Source organism: Nicotiana tomentosiformis, chromosome 12, assembly GCF_000390325.3.
Source record: "Nicotiana tomentosiformis chromosome 12, ASM39032v3, whole genome shotgun sequence".
Taxonomy (NCBI): domain Eukaryota; kingdom Viridiplantae; phylum Streptophyta; class Magnoliopsida; order Solanales; family Solanaceae; genus Nicotiana; species Nicotiana tomentosiformis.
In genome coordinates, this window is record NC_090823.1 from 134300374 (window position 1) to 134324114 (window position 23741).

At 36.7% G+C, this 23741-nt stretch overlaps 3 protein-coding genes, 1 long non-coding RNA gene and 1 pseudogene across 4 annotated transcripts; 3 read left to right on the plus strand and 2 right to left on the minus strand.

Annotated features, from left to right (window-relative positions):
- The first annotated feature begins 325 nt into the window (after positions 1–325).
- LOC104100945 (nicotine N-demethylase CYP82E4-like) lies at positions 326–2824 on the plus strand. The gene is made up of 2 exons (XM_009608316.4): positions 326–1388; positions 2068–2824. Exons 1-2 carry the CDS (start codon positions 369–371, stop codon positions 2692–2694), a joined length of 1647 nt encoding a protein of 548 aa, XP_009606611.1. The 5' UTR covers positions 326–368; the 3' UTR covers positions 2695–2824.
- A 268-nt stretch (positions 2825–3092) lies between these two features.
- Positions 3093–6478, minus strand: LOC104100946 (pentatricopeptide repeat-containing protein At5g27110-like). The gene has a single exon (XM_009608317.4). The coding sequence runs from the start codon at positions 6442–6444 to the stop codon at positions 3961–3963; it is 2484 nt and encodes an 827-aa protein (XP_009606612.1). The 5' UTR covers positions 6445–6478; the 3' UTR covers positions 3093–3960.
- A 516-nt stretch (positions 6479–6994) lies between these two features.
- LOC117277904 (U2 spliceosomal RNA) lies at positions 6995–7162 on the plus strand (annotated as a pseudogene).
- Positions 7163–7893: 731 nt separating this feature from the next.
- On the plus strand, positions 7894–12885 carry LOC104100944 (DAR GTPase 2, mitochondrial). Its single transcript, XM_009608315.4, has 9 exons — positions 7894–8185; positions 8476–8645; positions 9581–9685; positions 10233–10310; positions 11163–11313; positions 11444–11514; positions 11750–11846; positions 11960–12132; positions 12390–12885. The coding sequence occupies exons 2-9, from the start codon at positions 8478–8480 to the stop codon at positions 12630–12632; spliced, it is 1086 nt and encodes a 361-aa protein (XP_009606610.1). The 5' UTR covers positions 7894–8185; positions 8476–8477; the 3' UTR covers positions 12633–12885.
- A 587-nt stretch (positions 12886–13472) lies between these two features.
- LOC104100950 (uncharacterized) lies at positions 13473–19195 on the minus strand. The gene is made up of 2 exons (XR_011413054.1): positions 19052–19195; positions 13473–14684 (listed from the first exon to the last, which is right to left on the minus strand). It is a non-coding gene; the product is annotated as an uncharacterized lncRNA (long non-coding RNA).
- Positions 19196–23741: the final 4546 nt, after the last annotated feature.

Consider the following 23741-nt stretch of genomic DNA (forward strand, 5'->3'; position numbering starts at 1 on the left):
AAAAGTCTTATGTTTGCTCAACAGAACTCCAAAATAAAGGTAAACTTAAACAATAATCAAAGATTGATAGATAGATTTAAATTTTTTTCTTGAAGAATTCAAAAACATGCAACTCGTCCATTTTATGAAACTTCGTTAATGATAAGAATAAATAGAAAGACGTTTTGTTGAATGCAAGGGCGTGATGACCAAAAATCAAACAAACAGCATATTGAGCAATTTCGAATAGTATAAAGTCAAACTAAAATTTTATATTATATATGTAAAAAATTAAATTATTAGAGTCTCAATGATATAAAAATACATCCTTGTAGTATCTCAAAAACACATCTAATAAACCTTAGTTTCTTGAAAATTAGTCGGGAAAAATGGAAGATTATCTTTTTTCTCATTTTTATGCAATTTCAGTTCTCATAGTTTTTGCATTTTTCTCCATTTTCATATGGAAATTAAAATATTTCAATCGTTCAAAACCTCTAAACCCCTTACCGCCAGAAATCTCCGGTGGCTGGCCGGTGATCGGCCATCTCCTACAATTTTTTGGCGCCGACGACATTCCATTATCTCGAAAACTAGCAACTTTAGCTGAGAAATACGGTCCTGTTTTCACTTTCCGGTTAGGGTTACCTCGTATATTGGTCGTTAGCAGTTACGAGGCCGTTAGAGATTGCTTGAATACTAACGATAAAGCGTTCGCCGCCCGGCCGGCGTCTTTAGCCGGCGAGTACATCGGTTATAATAACGCTATGCTTTTTCTCGCCAGTTATGGTCCTTATTGGAGAAAAATTCGAAAAATTGTTCTTCAGGAAGTTCTCTCGAGTAGTAGATTAGAAAAATTGAAAATTGTTAGGGTTTCTGAAGTTCAAACGAGTATTAAAGAGCTTTTCTCTTTATTTCCAGTCACCGGAGATCATTCCTCGATCACCGGAGATAATTTTCCGGTGACCGGAGATTATGTGCCGGTGAAACTAAATCTTACAAATTGGATAGAAAAGTTGACATTGAGCTTGATAGTGAAAATGATAGCTGGGAAAAGCTATGGAAGGCTTAATGAGAAAGGAGAAGATGAAGAAGAAGCTGAAAGATTTAAGAAAGCTTTAAAAGATTTTATGTATATTTCAATGGAGTTTGTGTTATGGGATGCATTTCCTATTCCTTTGTTCAAATGGATTGATTTTCAAGGGCATGTTAAGTTCATGAAAAGGACTTTTAAAGATATTGATTGTGTTTTGCAAAATTGGTTGGATGAACATATGAAGAAGAGAGAAGAAGTTGATGTTGTTGCTGGAAATGAACAGGATTTTATTGATGTGATGCTTTCTATGATGAGCAATGAAGATTTTGCTGATAGTTATACTAGAGAAACTACCATTAAAGCTACTGCTCTGGTGAGTACTGTTTCTTGCTGCTATATATTGCTTTTCTTGAAATTTGCTTATTTTATACTCCTGCGAATTTATGTTGTATGCACTGACATTATAGAAAGTTTATACTATCAAATTTACTGACAACAACGGTTAATCGTCATATCAAGTATGATAGGTTCAATAAAGGGCAGCTCGGTGCACTAAACTCCCGCTATGCACGGTGTCCGGGGAAGGGCCAGACCACAAGGGTCTATCGTACGCAGCCTTACCCTACACATTTCTGCAAGAGGCTATTTTCACGGCTCGAATCGATATCAAATATGATATGTATGGTAACATAGAAAATAGAGTAATAACGTGCTATGATTTGTGATGTGTGGTCTTATCGTAAGAGCACAACCGGTGACGTGTGGGTTAGGTGCACGTCATGGGTTCGAACCCTACGATAGACAAGACCTGGTATTTAAGTGGAGAAGGCTAGAGGGGCGGGCCCATTATCCACCGTGATACAACAAATCTAATGGTGGCCTTTTGATCACTTCAAGAGACTCTATGTTATGAATTGAATTGTGCAACAATATAGCAGGATACCAGTATATTGCTTTGATGGTAACAAGAAGCTATCTATTGCTTTGATGAAAAGATTGTTTTTTTGTTGCTTTTCTGATCTTTGTTTTTCTTAAATTGTTGTTTCTACCAGAGTATGGTATTGGATGCTTCAGACACAACTGCTATTCACTTGAATTGGGTAATGGCAACATTATTAAACCATAGGGATGTCATGAAGAAAGTCCAAGAAGAGCTAGACACAAAAGTTGGCAGAAATAGATGGGTAGAAGAGAGTGATATCAAGAATTTGGTATATTTCCAAGCTGTTATTAAAGAGACACTGCGATTATATCCACCAGCACCTTTGTTAGTACCCCATGAATCTGTTGAGGACTGCATTGTACATGGATACCACATTCCCAAGGGAACAAGATTGTGGGTCAATACTATGAAACTGCAACGAGATCCCGAGATTTGGTCAGATCCTGATACATTTGATCCGGAGAGATTCTTGACTTGTCAAGCAGGATTTGATGTTCGCGGTCAACAATATGAGTTCATCCCATTTGGCTCTGGAAGACGATCTTGTCCAGGGATTACATATGCAAGTCAAGTGACACACCTTGCAATAGCTCATTTACTCCAAGGTTTTGATTTTACTACACCATTTAACGAACCGTTGGAGATGAAAGAAGGGTTAGGGATGACAATGCGCAAAGTAAATCCTATAGAGGTGCTAATAACGCCTCGCTTGCCTTCTGTGCTTTATAAGTTCTAAGATGAAAGTCATTGTCTTTTTTGGTTATATATGTACTTCTTTGGATGTATAGGTATGTATCTTGAGAACAATTTGAGTGTCAACTTCCAATTACTAGCAGTAAACAATAAATATAAGCACCTTTATGGCAGAGTAACTTCTTTAAGTGTCAAAGAGCCATACAATGGAAACGATCAAGCTTTATAATTGAGCTTTCAGCTCATGGAAAAGATGTCAAAGCTCAAAAGTTCAAACATATCTTATTCTAGATATTTTCTACAATTCCCTTTTCACACAAAATTTCTCCTGTCCTTCATCTTAAGGCAAGTAAGAATTTTTCTCGGTTGAACTTATGCTGAATTATATACTTGTACTTCCTCATGTAAATGAAAACAACGAATTTAACATAATCTGTCACCTGACACTGAAAGACCTCATAAGCAATACGAAAAGCTGAATCAAGATTGAAGTTACAAGTACATGAAAAGCCAATAATATTGGACTCGGGGGGACCATCATTGTGATTCTGAATTTTTTATGATGGTAACAGGCATGGTTGTCAAATGGCAAATATATTGAGTTGTGGGTCAAGAACACCTTACAAAAACTATGACTCAATCCTGAACAAGTCGGATCAGCTATATGAATCTTCGTTGTCAATGCTGTTCCATTTAGCTTGTCTCAGTCGAATCAGCAATTAGAGCAGAAGTAGATTTATAAAGCAGCCTTGTTCTGCTACTCTTCTCCGAGAAGACGAACTGCTTGAGTGCTTCATATGGTTTTGGCATTTCCATGATGCAGGCCAGAAGCTCAAAGACAAATAGTTCATTGACCAGCCATGAATACTTATCAATCTAAGAGCATAGTCAACACATATCCATGATTGCTTTACATTTGGCTGGAAATTGCTCCAGTAACAGCAGACCTTAAGCAAAGCAGATCACGAGAGCTCTTGATATATCCTTTCAGTTCTTGTCCTCGACTAAGCTTGCACTTGGCCATGATTTTGAGGTACACTGCCAGCTGAATACTCCTTTACATGTCCCCACTTCCCTCACACACGAAAAAGAAGAAAGATTTTTCGTCATGCAGCAAATGGGTCTCCAAAGGAATCAGAATTTGATCCACACTACTTCAGGATGAAAAATATTGGTTTCAACTAGGTGTATCACATCTCACACTCACAAATCACAATTGCCAAAGACAAAAGTCTGGGCCATCAGGAAAAATAAAACCATCTAGTTCAAGTAGTGATCATACTCTGAAGGCTCAACAAAACAACCCACCTCAACCAACGCTTTCAAGCGACAAACACGGATCCAGTCTTTCCAGTCTTTGTCCAACAATAAAAGCATGCACTTTGTCTTGAATTTGAACCCAACTGCATCCAGGGTTTTTCTTCACACCCCTCAACTTCATCAATTCTCTGATCCTATCAGCTTCACCCCACCGGCCTGCTTCAGCATACATATTTGAGAGCAGAGCATAGTACCCAGGATGCTCTGGCTGCAGCTCAAGTAAGTGCTCAGCTGCCCAAGAACCCAAGTCCACATTTCCGTGGAGTCGGCATGCTCCAAGGAGCGCAGCCCAAATATTGGCATCTGGTTTATATGGTAGACCAGTAATACGGTTAATGGCCTCCTCCATAAGCCCTGAACGACCAAGAAGATCAACCATGCAAGCATAGTGCATCTGTGATGGTTCAATGTTATGAGCAAGCATGTCATTAAAGTATTTCTTCCCCCTATCAACTAGTCCTCCGTGACTACATGCTGATAGAACTGCAATATAGGAGACTGAATCGTGTTCAACACCATCCTCTCGCATGGCTTCAAACATAAAAACTGCAGTATGTAAATCGCCAAGCATCCCATACCCTAAAATCATAGTATTCCATGATGCTACATCCCTGTTCTCAATCCTGTCAAATATCTTCTGGGAAAGATCAATCCGTCCACATTTGGTATAAAAATCCAAAAGAGAATTTGAAACGAAGAGATGTTCATGAAACAATCTTCTCACTGCAAATGAATGAATTTCCTTTCCTTGTTTAATCGCGGAAATAGTTGCACATGCTGAGAGAACTCCAACAAAGGAAACAGTGTCATGCTTCAACCCTGTCGTCACCATTTCAGAGAACAGTACAAGAGACTTGGAGCAATAACTTGTCTGTGAATAACCAACAATGAGTATATTGTAAGATACCTCATCTCTAAGAGACATGTCAAACACATTTTGGGCCAGATTAAGGCAACCACATTTTGCATACATATCGGTTATAGCATTTGAGACGAAGAGATCAGTGACAGACCCGTTTCTTACTGAACTGGCATGTATCTCCTTTCCTGAACGAAGACAACCAATTCGTGCACATGCAGGAAGAACATTTGTCAGCGTGACAGATGTTGGAGTTTCACCACAAGATTGCATTTCCGCGAAAAGTCCTATAGCCTCTAACTCAAGCTTATTTTGAGCAAAATTTGCTACCATTGTATTCCACGACACAACATTTCTAATACCCATTTTGTGGAAAATGGCAGATGCTTGAGCTGAACGCCCCGATTTTGCATACATATCAATCAAGGCATTCGCAACAAAGACATCACACTCTAAACCTGTCCTTAGACAAAAGCCATGAACTTCTCTTCCCCTACTAAATTCGCCAAGTTCAACCAAGACAGGTAGCAAACTTGAAACTGTAGTCGAATTTACTTTCCAACCTTCATTAATCATAAACCTGAAACTTTCCAATGCATGGTTATTAAACACATTATGAGCAAAAGTACCAATCATTGTATTCCAAGAAACCTCATTCCTTTCAACCATCTCATCAAAAACTCGTCTTGACGACTCAACATTTAAGCACTTCCCATATGCATCAACAAACGCATTCCCAACAGTCACTTGACAATCTAAACCTACTTTAATCACATAACAATGAATCTCACTAACAACCATCCCATCTTCCAACACTGCACAAACAGGCAATACACTCATAACGCTTACCTCATTCGGCTTAAACTCGGACCACAAACCCATCTTTCTAAACATCCCAATAGCTTCAAAATAACACCCATTATCCGAAAACACCCGAATAATACTGTTCCACGAAATCAAATCCCTTTCAGGCATTTCTTCAAACACTTTTCGCGCACCCACCAAATCACCAAAATTCCCATAAAACAACATCAGCGTATTATTCACAAACACATCATAATCAAAACCAGATTTCACCACCAATCCATGAACTTCCAACCCTTTTTTAACCTCCATAAAATCCGAACAAAGCTTAATCACAAAAGGAAAAGTATGATCATCCGGCTTTACGCCACTTCTCAACATCCCATTATAAATCTCAAACCCACTATAATCCGCTACACCCATAATCACTTGAGCTCGAATAAGCGTATTATAAAGAAACGCAGAACGCGAAAAAGGAAGACTTTGATCGAACAGTGTCCATATGATTCTTGGGTCTGATGAAAAGGCGGCATAACGGAGAATGAGTGCGGCGGAGATTGAAATGCTGATAGGGAGAAGGCCATGAGTAATGGATATGGCGTGGGCTTGTTGGGTTTGAAAGAGAGATTTTGTAGTGGAACATAAGGAGAGAAAATCTTGTGGGTTTTTTTGTTGAGTGCATTGTTGTGATTGTAAAATGGAGAATGAAAATTTGGGTGATGATTGAGTAGTGAGAGTTTGTAGAGATTTTATTGTGGTGAGAAGAAGATGGGAAGAAGCTATACGAGAAATGCGAGCATGGTTGAACATAGATTTAGTGCAAAGGAAAATAGAAGCAGCTTATTCACAGTGTCACAGCCAAAATAAATACGACTGACCAAACTGTGCCTATCTAAACAGGCCCTCAAACTTGGCTTAAGTTGGCAAGTATGCCCTCCAATTTTGAGTGTGCACAAGTAGGCACCTCAAGTAGTATAAAATTAAATATGTAAACACAAATGATGACGTAGCATTAGTGTGACACATAAATTTCGAACGTATTTAGATGATCATTTTGTAAATTTGAATTTTCAACTGACAAAGTGGAGACAAGTTGAGGTGCCTACTTGTACAAACCAAAAATTGGAGGGCATACTTGCCAACTAAAGCTAAGTTTGAGGGCTTGCATATGTATTATGCCAATAATTTGTGTAATATTTTATATAAATAAAATGTGAAATAAGAAAATGTATATTAACAACATCAATATAAAGCCACTTCTTGAATTTATACCATGATCTTTAGAATAGCAATCTCTTTATTATTACTCATTTCATAAAATTCATGTCCATAATTCACAAGTGATATTTGATAGTTTATTATATCTTTCTGGGCCTTTAGGCTAAAATCAAGTGTAGTCTCGGTTTGATATTTGATATGTGGGTCATTGACTCATACGATATTAACTTAATTTTTTAAGGAAGGCCCGTGAGATAGCTTGCTACCCGGGCCTTTGCGCATCGCCCATGCATTGCACTGTGAAAATAGTTAGAACTGGTAACTGAAAAATAGTCAGCATTTGCAAAGTCATTAAAAAATAGCCACTATTTTGCTGCAATACGGAAAGTTCTAGCATAATATACTGGAGATTGGTGCACATGTGTATGAACTTCCACCATATTATGCTGGAACTCCAACACACAAAAAGTTTCAGCATTATATACTAGAGATTGGAGCACATGTGTATGGACTTCCAGCATATTATGATGGACCTGTATATTCCAGTATATTATGCTGGAACTCCAGTATATTATGTTGGAATATTTTTCGGATTTTGAACAGTATTTTCTTTCAGATTTATCTTTACATGAAAAGTGACTAAATTTCAATTATTTTTGAAACTGTGACTATTTTTTAATTATCATTTGTAAATCTGGCTATTTTTGAATTTCAACCGTCTGCACTACATCCAACGGTAAACAAAAATATTTGATAGTAGTTCACATAATTTACATCTGGTTTAATATGTTTAAGTAAGTAATAGTAGTAAAAGAAATTAAAATAATCATTAAAAATTAGCTTAATGAAGGGGAGCCTTGGCATAATGTGATCAAGAGGGTCACATGTTCTAACCGTATAAAAAGTCTTTTGTAAAAATACAAGATAAAACTCTGTACAATAGAATTCTGTGGTTCGATTCTTCTTCTGATCCCGCACAATAACGGTAGCTTAGTGTATCATGCCTCCCTTTATTAAAAGTGAGCTTAATAAAAATGTCACATCAAAATTTAAATATTTATAATTTCAAAAGTTGTAACTTGGTACAAGTATAAAAACTGAATGAACTGTATCTGCAACTGCAAGGCGCTGCCAAAGAAGGATCTCTTTTGAAAATTGCTTCTTTTTCTTGGTTATCTATATCTTCATCATTTCACAACTGGTTCTGTATGTGGGAACTTTTTGACAATACTTTTGATTTGAATGGCTTCAGTTTCAAGTGGGTTTTAGATTTTCAACAAGAATAAGACAAGCTGGGCTTACTTCTACTTACTGGAGTTACATTGCCAATTAGGTAAAAATCGAACCTTTGTACGTTTTTATGTGTTTCTTTGAGCTTTTTCACTTGCTTTAGCATTTGCAGCTAGCAGCTTTTGTTATTAAAAACTCATTCTTTCTGTCCATTTTGGGGAGAGCATATAGAATTATTGCTACTGAGTGGTTAACTTAGCTTTATTTCCTCCAATTCTTGGGCAGTTTGAGTGTTGGATTTGGGAATTTTGACAAAACTTTGACTTAAGTTATTACTTGTTAGGGAAAATGCTAATCCAACTATGCTTTGACCCAGCCTATTCTTTTGTACAGGAATGACGTTAACGGCTAGTTTAGTTCAAAAGATAGGTAATGCAATTAAGGAAGTGGCCAGGAATAAAGGCTCAACATGGTGGTACACACCTCACATGGCTGCAGCATCTCGTGCCATAGCCGAACGAATCCCATTGGTTGATCTTGTCCTTGAAGTCAGAGATGCGCGGGTATGTATATATCCTTAGCCTTCACGGATATTTTCCTTTCCTTTTTTGTCTGACATGCGTTTGATTAAATGTCTGAATGAGTTTGGCAGTATTACTCCGGAAGTGTTTTGTTTTGTGATGTGGTTCTTTGGATAATACATTATTCTCTTAGATGTGTGTTCTCTTGTTAACAAGTTTTGACCTCGCACGACTTAAGTCCTGCATGATCTACTCTGACTACGTATCAGTTATGGAAACAGGAGGGATAGCCTAGTGGTAAACTCTCCATCTCTAACCATAAAGTTGGGGGGTTTGAGTCGCCAAGGGAACAAAGTGGTAACTTTGGCTTTGTGTAGTGGGGTTTGGGGGTTGGAGTTTAGCAATTCACGATGTATGTTGCAATTGAGCGATAGACCATTATTTTTGGCCTCTTTTGGTAGGTAATGATCTTACCAGTTAGTCTTTCAATCTTCCAGAGCCTTTTTCTAAGTTTTATCTCAAGTGTCAACACAAACATAATAAAATAAAAAGGAAAAGCAACAACATAGCTTGATATATTGACATCGTTGTCAAGTCCCCAAAGGGCTGGCTGAGTGATTGAGGCATATGAGTGACAACCGGGAGGTTCTATGTTCAAATCCCAGCTACAACACTTGTGGTGAACCTGTCTAATCCATCCTCAATGGATAGGGTTACTCGACACTGGTGCTTGTGGGTTATAGCAGGCTGTTTGGTGGATTAGTCGAGATTGCGCAAACTGGCGCGGACACCACCATTATGAATAAAATAAAAAAATTGACAAAGTTGTCAATGACATATATGGTGGGTATTTTTTATAAGGACTCAATTATAATTCAACATATGTTCAAACATGTTTTAGTTCCCTTATTAACAAGGATATGTTTGTGTATCTGTCATCTAATTTTTTAATCTTTTTACCCTTTGATTTTTTTCAGATTCCTTTATCATCAAAATGTGAGCTAATTAAGAATTTGTCACCTTCCTCGAGGCGCATTATAATTCTGAACAAGACAGATTTAGCAAATCACATTCAACTAAAGGTGATACTTTTTTCTTCACTTTCTTAGCTAGCATTTGAACATAGATTTGATTGAAACTTGAAAAAAGAATTTTTAAAGTTGTGTTGAAAAATAATTTTTGACAGTTGAAGTTGTGTTTGGACATGCATTTTATTTGAAGAAAAGTTGAAGTTTTGTGAGTGGAAGAAACATTTTTTCCCAAAAACAGTCAAACCAGTTTTTGGAAACTTGAGAATTTTTGAAATTTTTTTTTCCGAAACATGATCATATTTCACAAACAAACAATGTTTTCAAAAAAAAATTGAAAAAGTGAAGCCAAAATTTATGGCCAAACGGGAGCTTAGTGTGGTAAACATTGCTGTTTCAGTAGACAATTGTTCATCTAGCCGATTCCTAGATTCCCCCTGCTCTGCCCACCCCTCTATATGATCACAAGCAGCATACCTTATAGCTTTTTGTTGTTAGGCGCTACTTCCGATCCGAAATTATTGCAGATTTTATGTTGTAGATACGTTTTGCTCGCTTCCTTTTGCATGAGCAGATATTTATTTACATTTGTATCCTGCAGGAATGGCTGAAATACTTTGAGCAACAAAAGTGTCTTGTATTTGGAGTCAATTCCCATAATAAAGATAAAATCAAAGAGGTACGTGTATAAAAGTGTCACTGCTTTGTTTCTTATTTTATTTAGCCGAGGGTCTACCGGAAACAACCTCTCTGCCCTCCCAGGATAGGGCAAGTCTGCGTACACACTACCCTCCCTAAACTGCACTTGTGGGAAATCACCGGGTATGTTGTTGTTGTAGTATTTACTTCAGTATTTGAGGTCACTGGTGTAAGTGCTCATTTTACAATGTTATAAAGAAAAATGACATGCATTTCATGAAATTTTGTAGTTGAAAGAATATTTTCGCTAATATTACTTTCATAATCTGGATTTTGTAACGATTATTTGTTTCAAGTTATACTCCTGAATTTATTATTCAGTTCTAGCTGCACCAATCTGTCTGGAACTTGCCTAGTACTCCCCATAATTCAGAACATACTCTCCCACTGAGGTTCCATGTTGATGTATTTGATGGCTAGCTTTCTAGATTGTTTACTTCGGTAACATTCTTTTTGTACAGACAGAATAGGAATTCTTTAATGTTTAATATATGAGGCAGTACTTTGACAATACCCTATGTTGTAGTAGTATAAAGAGTAGAACACTGCAGTGATGCGATGTTTCAAAGATTATATAAATTGTGTTACCAAGTTCCCTAGCTTTCATTTGAATTCAGGTGGCCTTTCGGTTAATGGTGTGCACCCGAAATACATTGGTCCATTTGAGTATGTTTATCAATTTGACTAATTATTGTTGGGTTGGCATCGATATTGTACTAATGAAAAAGGAGTAGGGTTTGATATTCATCACTAGTTGATCTGACAACCTTTTGTTTTGCATGTCATGCTCATTTGCGTCAGATATAAATCTTGACATATTGCAGACTTGCAGTTACTGAACTTTCTGCGAGCTAGAGTTCGAGAATTACCAAAGACTGGTCATGGTGGTCAGACAATAACATTAATGCTAGTTGGCATTCCTAATGTTGGGAAGTCTGCCCTTGCCAACTCATTGCATCAAATTGGAAGGATCAGTGCAGCGGGTACATCAACTTTTAGTACAAACTGTTAGTTGTTAAGTTCTTGTTAGCTGTTTTATTCTCGTCTTTCTGAAAGACATTAGTGTAAAGAACTTATCCAATCCAACATCCTGAAACATTCTTTGATCTGTAGAGAAAGGAAGATTAAAGCATGCCATAGTGAGTCCTGATCCCGGAGAAACAAAAAATATTAGTGGCTTGAAGGTATATATTTCTTACTTATTAAAAAAAAAGAGGCTCTTTTTTCTTTCTTTGTATTATTATAATCTGGCTTCAACCAGAAAAGTTGTGATCTAGAAAGGTTAGTACATCTGGGTTTTGGATTTTTCGCAGAGTTCCTGCAGCTTGTTTTTCAACTTATGGGTTTTAGCTTTCCTGTTTTCTGTTCGTTTTTTGTTTCTGTAGTCATTTCCTGATGAAACTACTTTTACAAAATCAGATCGCCAGCCATCCTAGTATTTATGTGTTAGACACCCCTGGTGTTTTCCCGACTGAGATTCTCAATGCAGAGGTGTGCTCTAATCTAGCTTTAACAGGTAGAATTTCCAAAACATTTTCTTTTGCTAACCTTTTGGATTCATCAGAACATAGTGTGAGTTTAGAAGTGACTTGTCATCTGATACTCCAATTTCCTTTATTCTAAATGCAGGTGCAATCAGAGATTGCTTGGTTGGGGAAGTGGAGCTTGCAGAATATTTTCTATCCATCTTTAACTTGAGCGATGAATACAAAAAATGGGCCAAGTTGTCATTATCAGGTGCTGATGATAGTTCTGAGTTAGAGAGAAGACAGAAGCGGCAATATTTAACAGATCACACGCAGGTTAGCAGTTCAAAAGGAAATCGGTTATAACGTACTTCTTTCCTCTTTGCTGTATGCTTGTTTTGTTTCTTTAGTCATTTGTAATGAAACTGCTCTTACAAAATTAGAGGCCAGCCATCCAAGTCATTTGGCACACTACTGATAATATGGGAATTTTACAACATGAATATAGTCCAGTTTTTAGCTCAACTTATATCGACTCCTTGTTCTTTCCCCATTAGAATAGTTGGATATGACATATGAGATTATTCATACAGGATTTCATTGTGAACAAAGTCCGAAGAATGCTCTTCGAAGTAGTTTCATCTTTCAATTGCAATCTAGAGGATGAGGAGATCATGCTGCAGCTTATCAAAGCAGAATTTGCTGTCCTTCGCGATGCTTTTAATTTACCTCCTGATTCGGATGATTATGTTCGTAAAGTGGCTGCTAAATTGCTTAATCTGTATCGTACTGGAAGGCTTGGTCATTATACTCTAGACCTTGTTCCAAGTAAATAACTAAGGAAAAGACGTGCCAACTTTAGGGGCTGTCTATGTAGTCGACTATGATGCAAGTGTTGTTATGACATCCGATCCAAATATCCGAAATCCGAAATTGAGCGGATCGATTCGGATTTCGGATCTCGGATCCAAATGAACAGCCCTACCCTAAACCCCACACGTGGGATTATACTGATTTGTTATTGTTGTTACTTTATATACTACTTATCTAGCACTATTATTACAGTTCATTTACCTTTGCTTTCTCTTCTTTCATTGTCTCTACTTTTTGTCCTTTCACTTCATTTCAAAATTCCCTCTTTCTCCCTTTCTTTCTTTTCGCAAAACACACTTTGGGCAAGTACTATCCAAATATGGCAAGGTATAATATCCAAACTTGGTATCGTATATTGGATGCCCCGAGCTATTTTTGTCTTGTTGATCCTGAATATTTTTCTAAATTTGGAAGTTTGTTAGTACGCTAATGTGACAAAGAGCATGAATACACTATTTTAGACGCATGAAAGTGCAGGAAAGTTGAAAATAACCTTCTAGGTGGGTATTTTCCAACCGTTAATTGTCACGTAGTCATAGCGAATAAATTTTTACCCGGGGTTATCCTCTCAACTTTTTTGTAAAAAAAATCTAGACACCACTTAATAGTGGGTATGGCTCCCCACCAAAATACGCTGCACCAGAAAGTTGAACTTCATGATATTAAAACTTAGTTATATAATTTCCAAAAGCTTCAAACTATATTATAAAGATTAGCTACTTGAGCAAAACAACTATCAAGTATCAACTACACCACTGAGAACATGAAACTAGCAAGCTGAAAGCTTTGGTGAATGAATGCACTTTTGAACCAAAAATTGTCAATCGATAGATAAACTTATAAGACTAAGAGGTTGTAACATGATTACCGGGGGAAAAATAAAACAAGTGTCTCGATCATTCATAATGTAATTTTGGAGAGATCACACTCTCTGTACAAACGAATCCTTCAGGAAAAGTATTAGATTGAGGACATAATCCAAATGGTCCTTTGGATGTCCTAATTACAGAAAAAAACCAATTCCTAGCATAGAGCAACACTTCACCATCTGCAAACCTATATCCGGGTATGGCTGAATAAAGATCGGTACATTGTATAACAAACAATATTCCTTGATACCATAGTCTTTCATTACCCATGCGCAAAAACTGTCCTTCCCCCGATTGTTAATACAATAACCACAAAGCATTCCGTTCAATACTGAGACGCCACGGTCAGTGGTTTCCATTATTAAGCACATTCCATATGGCAACGGGATCTGTCCATACACTTCATTTGAAATACTAAATGACACCGCAAAATCATTGAGCGACAAACCAAGCCAATGAAATGCTCCATTTACAAATGCCAAAGAGTCCATACCAGACAACACAGGGTAAACACCAGTAGGATGTTTATCAATTTTTCTCCAAAAACCACTTTTCAGCGCGAGAATTTCGCCAGGTGCTTTAAGATCAATCTTAAGGATCTTATAGTCGTCAATAGTTGAGTCATATCCCAATCCGAAAGTACTAAATTCCTCCGATGGAAATTCAGGACAGTGGAGTACTTCGGATTCTCTTGTGGAGGGGTTCCATAGCAAAAGTACGAGGTGTTTGTTAGGATAACTACAAACCCCAATAAGAGACAAGCCATCGCGACAACAATAGATTCTGCAACGACTTGGTCTACAGTTTGAAGGGCAATCAAGTTTTTGCACATCCTTAACCAGTTGAAACGAAGACAAAGAAGAACTATAGAAGGAAAACACATTATCCTATCAAGGGACATTTGGCTAACAAGAAACTTTCGGGAATTTTGATCATTTTTGGCGCGATTGAGATGCTTCATCTTAAAGTAAGTCTCGAATAAGATTAACCTTTTCCAAACCTTTGAAACACATTTGAATCGAAGAAGAGACCGTACAGGTAATATATAGAGAATGTCCATAATTATTTCATCTTGTAAGTGAATTCCCATAGCCCCATCAACATCCATGTGCTTTGTATTCTTTGAAAGCTTCACAACTCTCTTAGCTGCAATTAAAAATAGTGGTTAGCGCCATAACACAAGCAACAATGCTAGTGGAGGCAAAAAATACTAGCTAATTTATTTTTATCTGTCCAAGCATTAATGTACAAAGTTATACGATATCTATGCTAATTAGAGGTAGCAGATACCTCGTGAAATTAATCGAGGTTGCAGCTTGAGGCACCAAAAATAATTTGTTTTCCTCTGTCTAAACCTTAGTGGGCAGTGACGGAGGCAGGATTACCGCTAAAGGGTTCAAAAAAAAAAATATTATAAAATTAAAAGCAATTGTGGCAAGTGACACACTAATTTGTGTCAAAGTAATTCAAAACATAGAAGTACAAAATGAATTTTGCCTATGTAATTTCCGGGCTAAGGGGGTTCGGATGAACCTCTCCCCCCACCCCCGCCCCCTCACCCCCTCTAAATCCGCCTTGTTAGTAAGGCTGTCCAACGGGACGGAACGTCCCGACCCGTCCCGCGTCCCGTCCCACTTAATTTTAAACGGGATGGGCTCATGTTAAACGGGATACGGGATGGGACGGGATGGCCATTTCGTCCCGTTTATCCCGTCCCATTTAGTCCCGTCCCGCGTCCCTTTTTTTTTTTTGAATTATAGCCGTTGGGCAACGACTATAATTGCAAAAATAGCCGTTCCCAATGGCTAAAAACGGCCATATTTGGCCCCCACTCCCCCAAAACACCCCTACCCCCCCAAACTTTTAATATAATCCCTAAGTTTATTAAATTACACTTTGGCCCTATTTTCTACTATAAATACCCCATCCTTCATTTTTTCCCACAAAAATAAATTATTCTCTCTCAAATCTCTTACATTCTATCTATATTATTCTCTCAATTTTCTCGCAAAAAGTTTTAAGTATTTGGACAAATTTTTGGAGCAACTTTCAAGCTTCAAATTAATTCGCCAAGTATTTGGAGCAATATTTTGGGCAATTTCTTCAAGTTTTAATATTTAATCACGGTGCACTCGTTCCATCTCCTAATTTTAATATATATTTTTTGCTCATTATTTTAGTACTTAATTTTTGTGTTTACTTTACGTGTTCTATTTTCGTATTTCATTTGTGTTTTTAATTTTTGTGTTAATTTTTTTAATTTAATTTTGTATTTAAATTATGGCACCTAAAAATATATTTGGCGTATTTAAAAAAAACTAGTAAAAAAAGTAGTAAAGGTGAAAGTAGTAGTAATCCTAATCCTAGTCCTAATCCTAGTCCTAATCCTATAATTAGAAAACATATAGATGAAATGACTCATGTTGATGAAACTTCATTTTTCCAACCCCCTGCATGTTATAATATTAATTTCGGAGAACAACTAGATCATGAAACTTTACAAAGACAATTTGGCAATGATATTTTTATTGAGGACGAAAAAAATGAGGATGAAGAAAATGAGGAATAGGAATTAGATGAAACACCCACTAGTCCCGCAACATAAGTTCCAACTCAGAGTCAATCTCGGTCTGGAGCTTTACCCCCTGTACCTCCTGTAAGGGGTAAGCCTAAGGGTGAACGTCCCAAAACATCACTTGTATGGAAATTTTTAAAAAATGATAAAGTCAATCAACGTGCTACATATGAAATATGTAAGCAATGATTTGCGCACACCAAAAGTGGTGGGACGAGGGGTTTATCTAGGCACTTAGGTAGGGACCACAAAGCGTTATGGATACAAGCTAAAATAGAAGCCGGACAAATACCGGATCCTAGCACCGGTACTAGCACTCCTAGTGGATCTGGCGGGGGTTCTAATTTTTTACAACAGCATCTTGACCCTTCTTCTGGTACTATTTTACGCCCCTATAACAAAGATAGAGATCGTGAGAACTCAACAAAAATGGTGGCTGTCTGTGGCTTACCTTTTACTTTTCCTTCTCACCCTGCTTTTGTGCATTATATACAAGAAACTTATAATCCTGCTTTTCAAGGTTTTCCTAAGACTATAGTTAGAAATGATGTTTTTAAATTTCAAACCGAATATCTTCAGTATATTCGTTGTGTATTTTTCACTTAGATTGTAAAGTGTCTATCACATCTGATATAGGTCGTAGTCCTAATAGTTGTGATTATTTAACTGTTACATGTCATTGGGTTGATCATCACTTGAACATACAAAAACGTATTATTGGTTATAAATTTGTTGATTCAAAACACACCGAAGCATATATTGCAACTAATGTTCTACAAATGCTTGATTTTTATGGACTCATTGATAAAGTTTTAACTATCACCTTAGATAATGCTTCTGCTAACACAACTGCAGCAACTAGCTTAAGAACTAGACTTTGTCCAATTAATCCGGTAATTTTTCATGTTAGATGTGCATGTCATATTTTTAACTTGGTTGTAAAAGATGGTATTAATTTATTTTCTGATGCTTGTAGCAAAGTACAACATGCTTGCGGCTATATTTTTCGTGCTAATAAAGCGAGTAGAATTCGTGAATTTGCTCAACAATGTGCTAGTGCTAACCTTCCATATAGAAAAGTTCCAAAAGATGTTTGTACTAGGTGAAATTCTACTTATGAAATACTTAAAGTTGCTTATGATTATCGGGTGCCTATACAAAAGGTATTTAATATGCATAATGATATCCCCGCAGATCAAATTGTTGATTCTGATTGGGATCTGATCAAAGAGCTTACTAAATTTTTGAAAATTTTTTATTATGCTATAAAATAATTTTCTGGTATATATTATCCTACTATTACACAAATATTATGGTATATTTGTGAAATTTCTGTTGTATTTGGTAAGTATAAAACTAATCCAACTTATACACCGGCCATTAATGAAATGATTACAAAATTTAAAAAGTATTTTTTTTCTATTCTCCAAGTTTATTTAATTTCTACTATACTTAACCCATCTTTAAAATTAAGAGGTGCAAAGGGACTTGTTCGTAAAATTTATGAGAATTTAGCAATTCAAGAAAATGAACAACCATCTCTCGAAGAATGCCGAGCTAACATATATTCTTATGTTAGATCAATGTTTGATAAATATAAATCTATGGAAACAACAGTTGGTGAAACTGCTCCTTCTACTTCTAAGTCTAGAGTAGAAGTTTTATGGGAAGATATGGATGATATAACAGGTTTTGATTCCTCTATTGATGATAAACTTGATTCTTATCTTAATCAAGGATTGGAAAGTATTAAAGACGAAGAAGGCAACGAACAACTTTTGGCATGGTGGAGGGAGCGTGGCAAGGCTTTTCCAACACTTTCAATAATGGCCCGAGATATTCTTGCTATTCAAGCATCATCAGTAGCATCGGAGAGTGCTTTTAGCGCGGCAAGATTTCAAATCGGAGATCATAGACATTCATTAGCGGAGGACAGCCTAGAGATTTCCGTATTATTTAGAGATTGGATTAATTCAGAAAGAAGAAATCTTGGTTTTTGAAAAATTAACCACTAGGGAAGAAGAAGAATACAATGAGATACTTAGCACTGGGAGCGATGGCGGTATGGAACTCATAGAACATCAATCAACATTGCCAATTCCAGAACAATGTCCAAGAGAAATTATAGATAAGTTACAACGAAGTTATATAGGAGCTTATAAATATTAGTATGATAATTTGTAATTGGCTACTAAGAGGCCTAGTTCAAACAGAACCCTTCCTAGAAGGTGGCTGCGTAGATTAGGTGCTCTTCAAAAAAAAATATATTTGTATGTGAGATTTGAAAGTTCTATTAATAAAATAAAAGGCTCTAAGCATTTTGTTTTATGAATTGTCTTACACTCTTACTTAGTTACTTAATGGCTTGAAATTATATTAAATAAATTATAACTCTATTATAAATTTATAATTACTAGAATATTTCATTACAAGTATTTTGTTTTAATATTTTATAATTCTTTACTTAGTTTCCTAATTTTCGTTTAATTTTTAAATTTATTAAATAAGTCAAAAAACTAGATGTTGCAAACTTTAAAAACTTAGTCATTGTCAAAATAATATCCGTTGCCAAACTCAATGCTTAAATTTTTTTTTTAAAAAAAAGGCACTTAAGGCCCGCGAACCCGTCCCGTCCCGTTTGTTAGCGGGACGGGATGGGCCTACCGTCCGTCTCGTCCCGTCCCATCCCGTTTGTTAGCGGGACGGGATGAGCCTACCGTTTCGTCCCGTTTGTCTCGTCCCGTTTCGTCCCGTCCCGCCACCGTCCCAGCTAAATATCGTCCCGTCCCGTTCCGTTTATTTTGTCCCGTCCCGTCCCGTTGGACAGCCATACTTGTTAGTGGGTAGAGTTAGAACTGCATTAAGCTTGCTCAGGCACCACGCGCACACACAGACAAACCGAGAATACACATCAGATGCGGCAAAAATAAACAGACACCTTTGTGAATTTGAGGGGAGATACTGATTTCTTCTTTCATTGGCCTTTGAAAAGATTTACCTTTTGTGTATTTGGAGCTTTGCTATGATTTGAATGCTAGGGTTTCTGTTTTATAGTATGATAGAGTAGGTAATTTCTTTTTTTTTCTTTCTGCCCTGCTATTTTTTTTTTTGTTTCTCAACTCGGTGTCCGGTACCTGCATTGGAGCCCGACTATATCAGAATTCGCCCCGCGTAAGGCCCCATTCGGGGGGAACCAAAGATTTTTTCATACCCAATACTCCAACCCGAAACCTCTAGTTAATGGAGGAGCAGTCGAATCCACTCACAACATTCTTTGGTGGTTTTTCTGTGGTAATTTAAGATAGCATCAGTGTTTCTTAACACCTAAAAAATAAAGTCTTATAATATGAAAAGATCAAAAAAGTGCACAATGCTTAATTAATTATCTAAATAGTCTCTGGGTTTGCGCGTTACGCGTGTACTCATATTAATATGTAAGCCTTTTAAGAATTACATTGATAAATTATTTAAAATAGATATTTGTATTATAAAATAAAATTAAAGAAAAAAACCTAAGTTCATGAAAATAATACTAATGCATTAAAGGAAAAACCATACTCAATAAAAGTCTTCCAACAGAAGTAATGAAGCAAATCAATCATGTGTTAGTATCATTATTTATGGTTGGTGTTTTCTGGCTTTTTATCTTTCTTTCTAAACAAATGGTGATAAAATATTTGTTTCAAATAAAGACTTCAAATAACTATTATTTCTAAACCTAATAATAGACACTATTTCTAGAAAATAAAATTATAGAAATACTCGCCTAATCAAAATTAAGAATAGCCAAAAAAATATAAATTATCAATCAAGCTTCTAAAGAAACACTTGCCAAATTATATGCCATAGCTATAGTCCTGATATGGGTATTTTGTTAATTTGAATTATTTCATTGTATCTAAAGTTGGAATATCCTTGTTCTTCAAGCCATATTCATCCCCTTTTTTAACCATAGCCAAAGCGGGAGAGGATGATTTCCTAAGCTTAAAAATGTGTAATTGATAATCCTTTACTGCAAAATACCCACAATTAAAAATATTATTTTTAAAGGGCAAATATTAACTTTAAGAATGAGTAATTCTTAATCTTTTACAGCAAACACCCACAATTAAAAAATATATTTTATTAGGAAACAATATTAGAAGCATTATGATCAGAGCAATAAATTAATCTTCATAAACTATGCTCTAAAGGAAATTCAAAACAATTATTATAAAATACATGATATACAAGGACTTGGAAGAACAAGATATTGTGAATCACTGTCACACCCCTTTTCCACCCCAAAAAGATATGTGTTATGGATTGTTGCGGGTTAAAGAGTTTTTCCAATTAAAGTGACAAACTTGAGTAGGGATTATTTTATTTATAAAGTCGCCACTTGGAATTGAGTTTTTGGGTGTTCCAAGTCACCGTTTATTTGAATCCTTAGTCAAATGAAGGTTTGACTCTATTATTATTGGTCTGCGAAAACAAAGTTCGGGTAAGGAATTCCGTTGACCGTGAAGAAGGTGTGAGGCATTCCCCGAGTCCCGTGATTCTAGCACGGTCGCTTTATTGACTACAACTTGGCTTGAATTAATTTATATAAATTATGATTTATTAGTTTTCATATTTTATCTAACCGCTTTTAATTATGACGCTATGGATTTAATCTTTGAAACGGATTATGTGTGTCTAAATCCGTTTTGTTTAGTATGCTAAAAATCATGTCACGCATACATGTACACAATTAATAATAACACTTTATTATTTTAAGATTATTTTTAGCCAAAGTCGCACGAACGCGTACTTTGATTTATTTTTGAGAATCATAATTATGTCACGCGAACGTGTACCCAGTCATGATAGTAAATTAAATGTGCGCCTAAAGCATCTAGCGTATTTGGATCATTTTATGGAGACATACTTATTAAAGAGTTATTTTGGGCCTTGTCAAAATTATACTAAAGGCCACTAAAACTATATGTACATGAAAGAACTAAACCTTTAAATTTGGAACCAATTGATGACTTCGTTTCTTCCTATTCCTAAACCAACAGCCCTACGCTACTAATCAGTTAGAAATTCATATGATCCCATACTTTAGCATTAGACAATTATTCCAAATTTATGAGAATAGTGGAATGAAAACCCACATCAAATAGAAGCGAAGTAACAGATCTCAAAGCATACAAACACAATCAATAAATAAAGGACATCAAATAAGAACTAATCAGGAAATTCATTTCAAAATGCATAAGTAACTTTGTAAGGAGAAAAGGGGTGGACCTTCTGTATTTAATAAGAATCTCCAAGCCAAATCTTTAACAAGGCAGCTGAGAAATGGAATAAAGATCGAGAAGTTGGTGACAAAACTTTGATAGAAATTTGGACTGCGACCGGAGCTTGCAAACGGTGCCTTCGATCTCAACTTTTGACGCTGCTATTTTTTGTGTGAAAACGGGACTGTTTTGAGGTATTTCTTAGTGGGGTTTGTGATGATTTTTGGCTTGGTTTAAGGGTGAAAAAAGGTGGTTTTGGATGGGCGTTTCTGCTGGTGGTTAGCATCTAAAACAACGGCGGACCTGGGTTGGAGACGAGGCTGTTTTGGGGTGCAATTTTGGCTATTTTCGCAGATGGTTTTGCTGCTATGTTTGGAGCTGGAATTTGAGGCAGTGAAGCCGACGAGAGAGGCCAATTTCAGCTGCTCTTTGCATATTTTTAGCTCATTTTTATTTTTATTTTTTTGAGGTCGTTAATGGAGTTTCTAGAGGAAGAAAATGAGTGTATGGTTAGGAAGAAGAAGAGGAAAGCAGCAGCTGCTTTTTGGTGTCGAAGAGAGTTCCGTTTTATGGAGGAAGTTTTGTGTGTTTTAATGGCTGAAATGGGGTATGGGGTTTGTGAGTGGGGGACAAGTATGAGGGACAAGGAGTGGAGGACAAGGGAAAGTGGAGTATAAAGAGTGGAGGGACAAAGAGTGGGGAGCAAAAGAAAGTGGAGTGGGGACACGCGTGGGAAGATGGGAACGAGAAAGATGGAGTGAGAAGTGAGGTATTGGTGGGATGAGTGGGAAAACATTCAAGCATAGTAAAAAATTAGGTGCTCACAGCATGCCCCTCTTTGCTTGGAAACATGAAGAGTTTTCAGGCAAATAAAAGATGAGCGATATGACTAATTTTTGGTCATACTATTATTCAAAGGGGAAGAGATAAAAGAAAAGGGTGCAATCAAGTCTTGGTTTGGATAACCTACATATCCAGGGTTATAAGGGAATCAGGTCGTAGGTAGCTTAAGAAGAGTGATGGAGTGATGAGTTGGAGAGTCGAGTGAGGTTCCGTCGAGGCTCCGGTCTGTGGTCCTGTTATTACATCAAAATCAAAAGAATCTAAACAAGCCTATCAACTATGAGTTACAAGATTTATTAAGTCTTCTAAAACTTGATCTTGAGTCTTGACTGATTCTTTACGTAGACTCTGATATGAACCTTGATGCTATCTAGCTGCAGGTGCTAGTTCATTCTTCTATGGCTTTTTCTGACCAAATTGAGAAATGTAAAGCTCGTAACTTCAGTCGTCTTGAGCAGTCCATATCCTTTCCATTTGCTTCTGCATTTGGATTCACTTCTCCCTCTTTTTGTGCATTTATTTTGGATTGAGACTTCTTCTTTTGTTCATCTCGAACCCTGTGCCTCGAGGTAAAACCTGCTCAGACACCAAAACAAACAAATGAACGAAATTTTTCTGCCCCAGTTTTCACTAGAAAAATTTCGTGAGTTATTGTAACAAAATTCTAAACTACTTCTTTATTGAAAGCAATAAAAGATCGGGAATGGTATACCCTTAAAAGATCATGATGATTTTTTTGTTTTTTTTAATGGTGTTCCTTTATTGCCCAAAAGAATGTCTCAACTAAGGATTTGTGTACCTTATGTTGGGAAAATGTGGCTAGGGAATAGAATAACCTATATTGGCAATGATATCAAGGAGTGGTGTACCTTGCATTTAAGATCAAATCAACTAGGGAGTGGTGTACCCTATGTTGGAGAACACAGCTAGGAATTGGTGTACCATATACTGGTAAGGAGATCAGAGATTGGTATAGCCTATATTGGTAAGGAAATGTAATCAGGGGTTGGTACCCTATACTGGTAAGGAAATGTAATAAAGGGTTGGTTCCCTATATTACTGAAAAGGAAAATGTAACCAGGGGTTGGTGCCCTGTATTATTGAAAAGAAAATGTAACCGGGGTTGGCGCCCTGTATTACTGAAAAGGAAATGTAACCAGGTGTTGGCGCCCTGTATTACTGAAAAAGAAATGTAACCAGGGGTTGACGCCCTATATTACTGAAAAGAAAATGTAACCAGGGGTTAGTGCCCTATATTACTGAAAAGGAAATGTAACCAGGGGTAGGTGCCCTATATTACTGAAGAGGAAATGTAAGCAGGGGATGGTGCCCTGTATTACTAAAGAGAAAATGTTACCAGGGGATGGTGCCCTGTATTACTGAAAAGGAAATGTAATCAGGGGTTGGTGCCTTGTATTACTGAAAAGGAAATGCAACCAGGGGTTGGTCCCCTGTATTACTGAAAAGAAAATGTAACCAGGGGTTGGTGCCCTGTATTACTGAAAAGGAAATGTAACCAGG

Coding starts and splice junctions, on each gene's coding strand:
- LOC104100946 (XM_009608317.4), bottom strand. CDS start 6,444: ATGTTCAACCATGCTCGCATTTCTCGTATAGCTTCTTCCCATCTTCTT.
- LOC104100944 (XM_009608315.4), top strand. CDS start 8,478: ATGACGTTAACGGCTAGTTTAGTTCAAAAGATAGGTAATGCAATTAAG. Junction 9,686..10,232: donor CAAATCACATTCAACTAAAG/GTGATACTTTTT, acceptor TGTATCCTGCAG/GAATGGCTGAAATACTTTGA. Junction 11,515..11,749: donor AAAATATTAGTGGCTTGAAG/GTATATATTTCT, acceptor TTACAAAATCAG/ATCGCCAGCCATCCTAGTAT.
- LOC104100945 (XM_009608316.4), top strand. CDS start 369: ATGGAAGATTATCTTTTTTCTCATTTTTATGCAATTTCAGTTCTCATA. Junction 1,389..2,067: donor CCATTAAAGCTACTGCTCTG/GTGAGTACTGTT, acceptor TGTTTCTACCAG/AGTATGGTATTGGATGCTTC.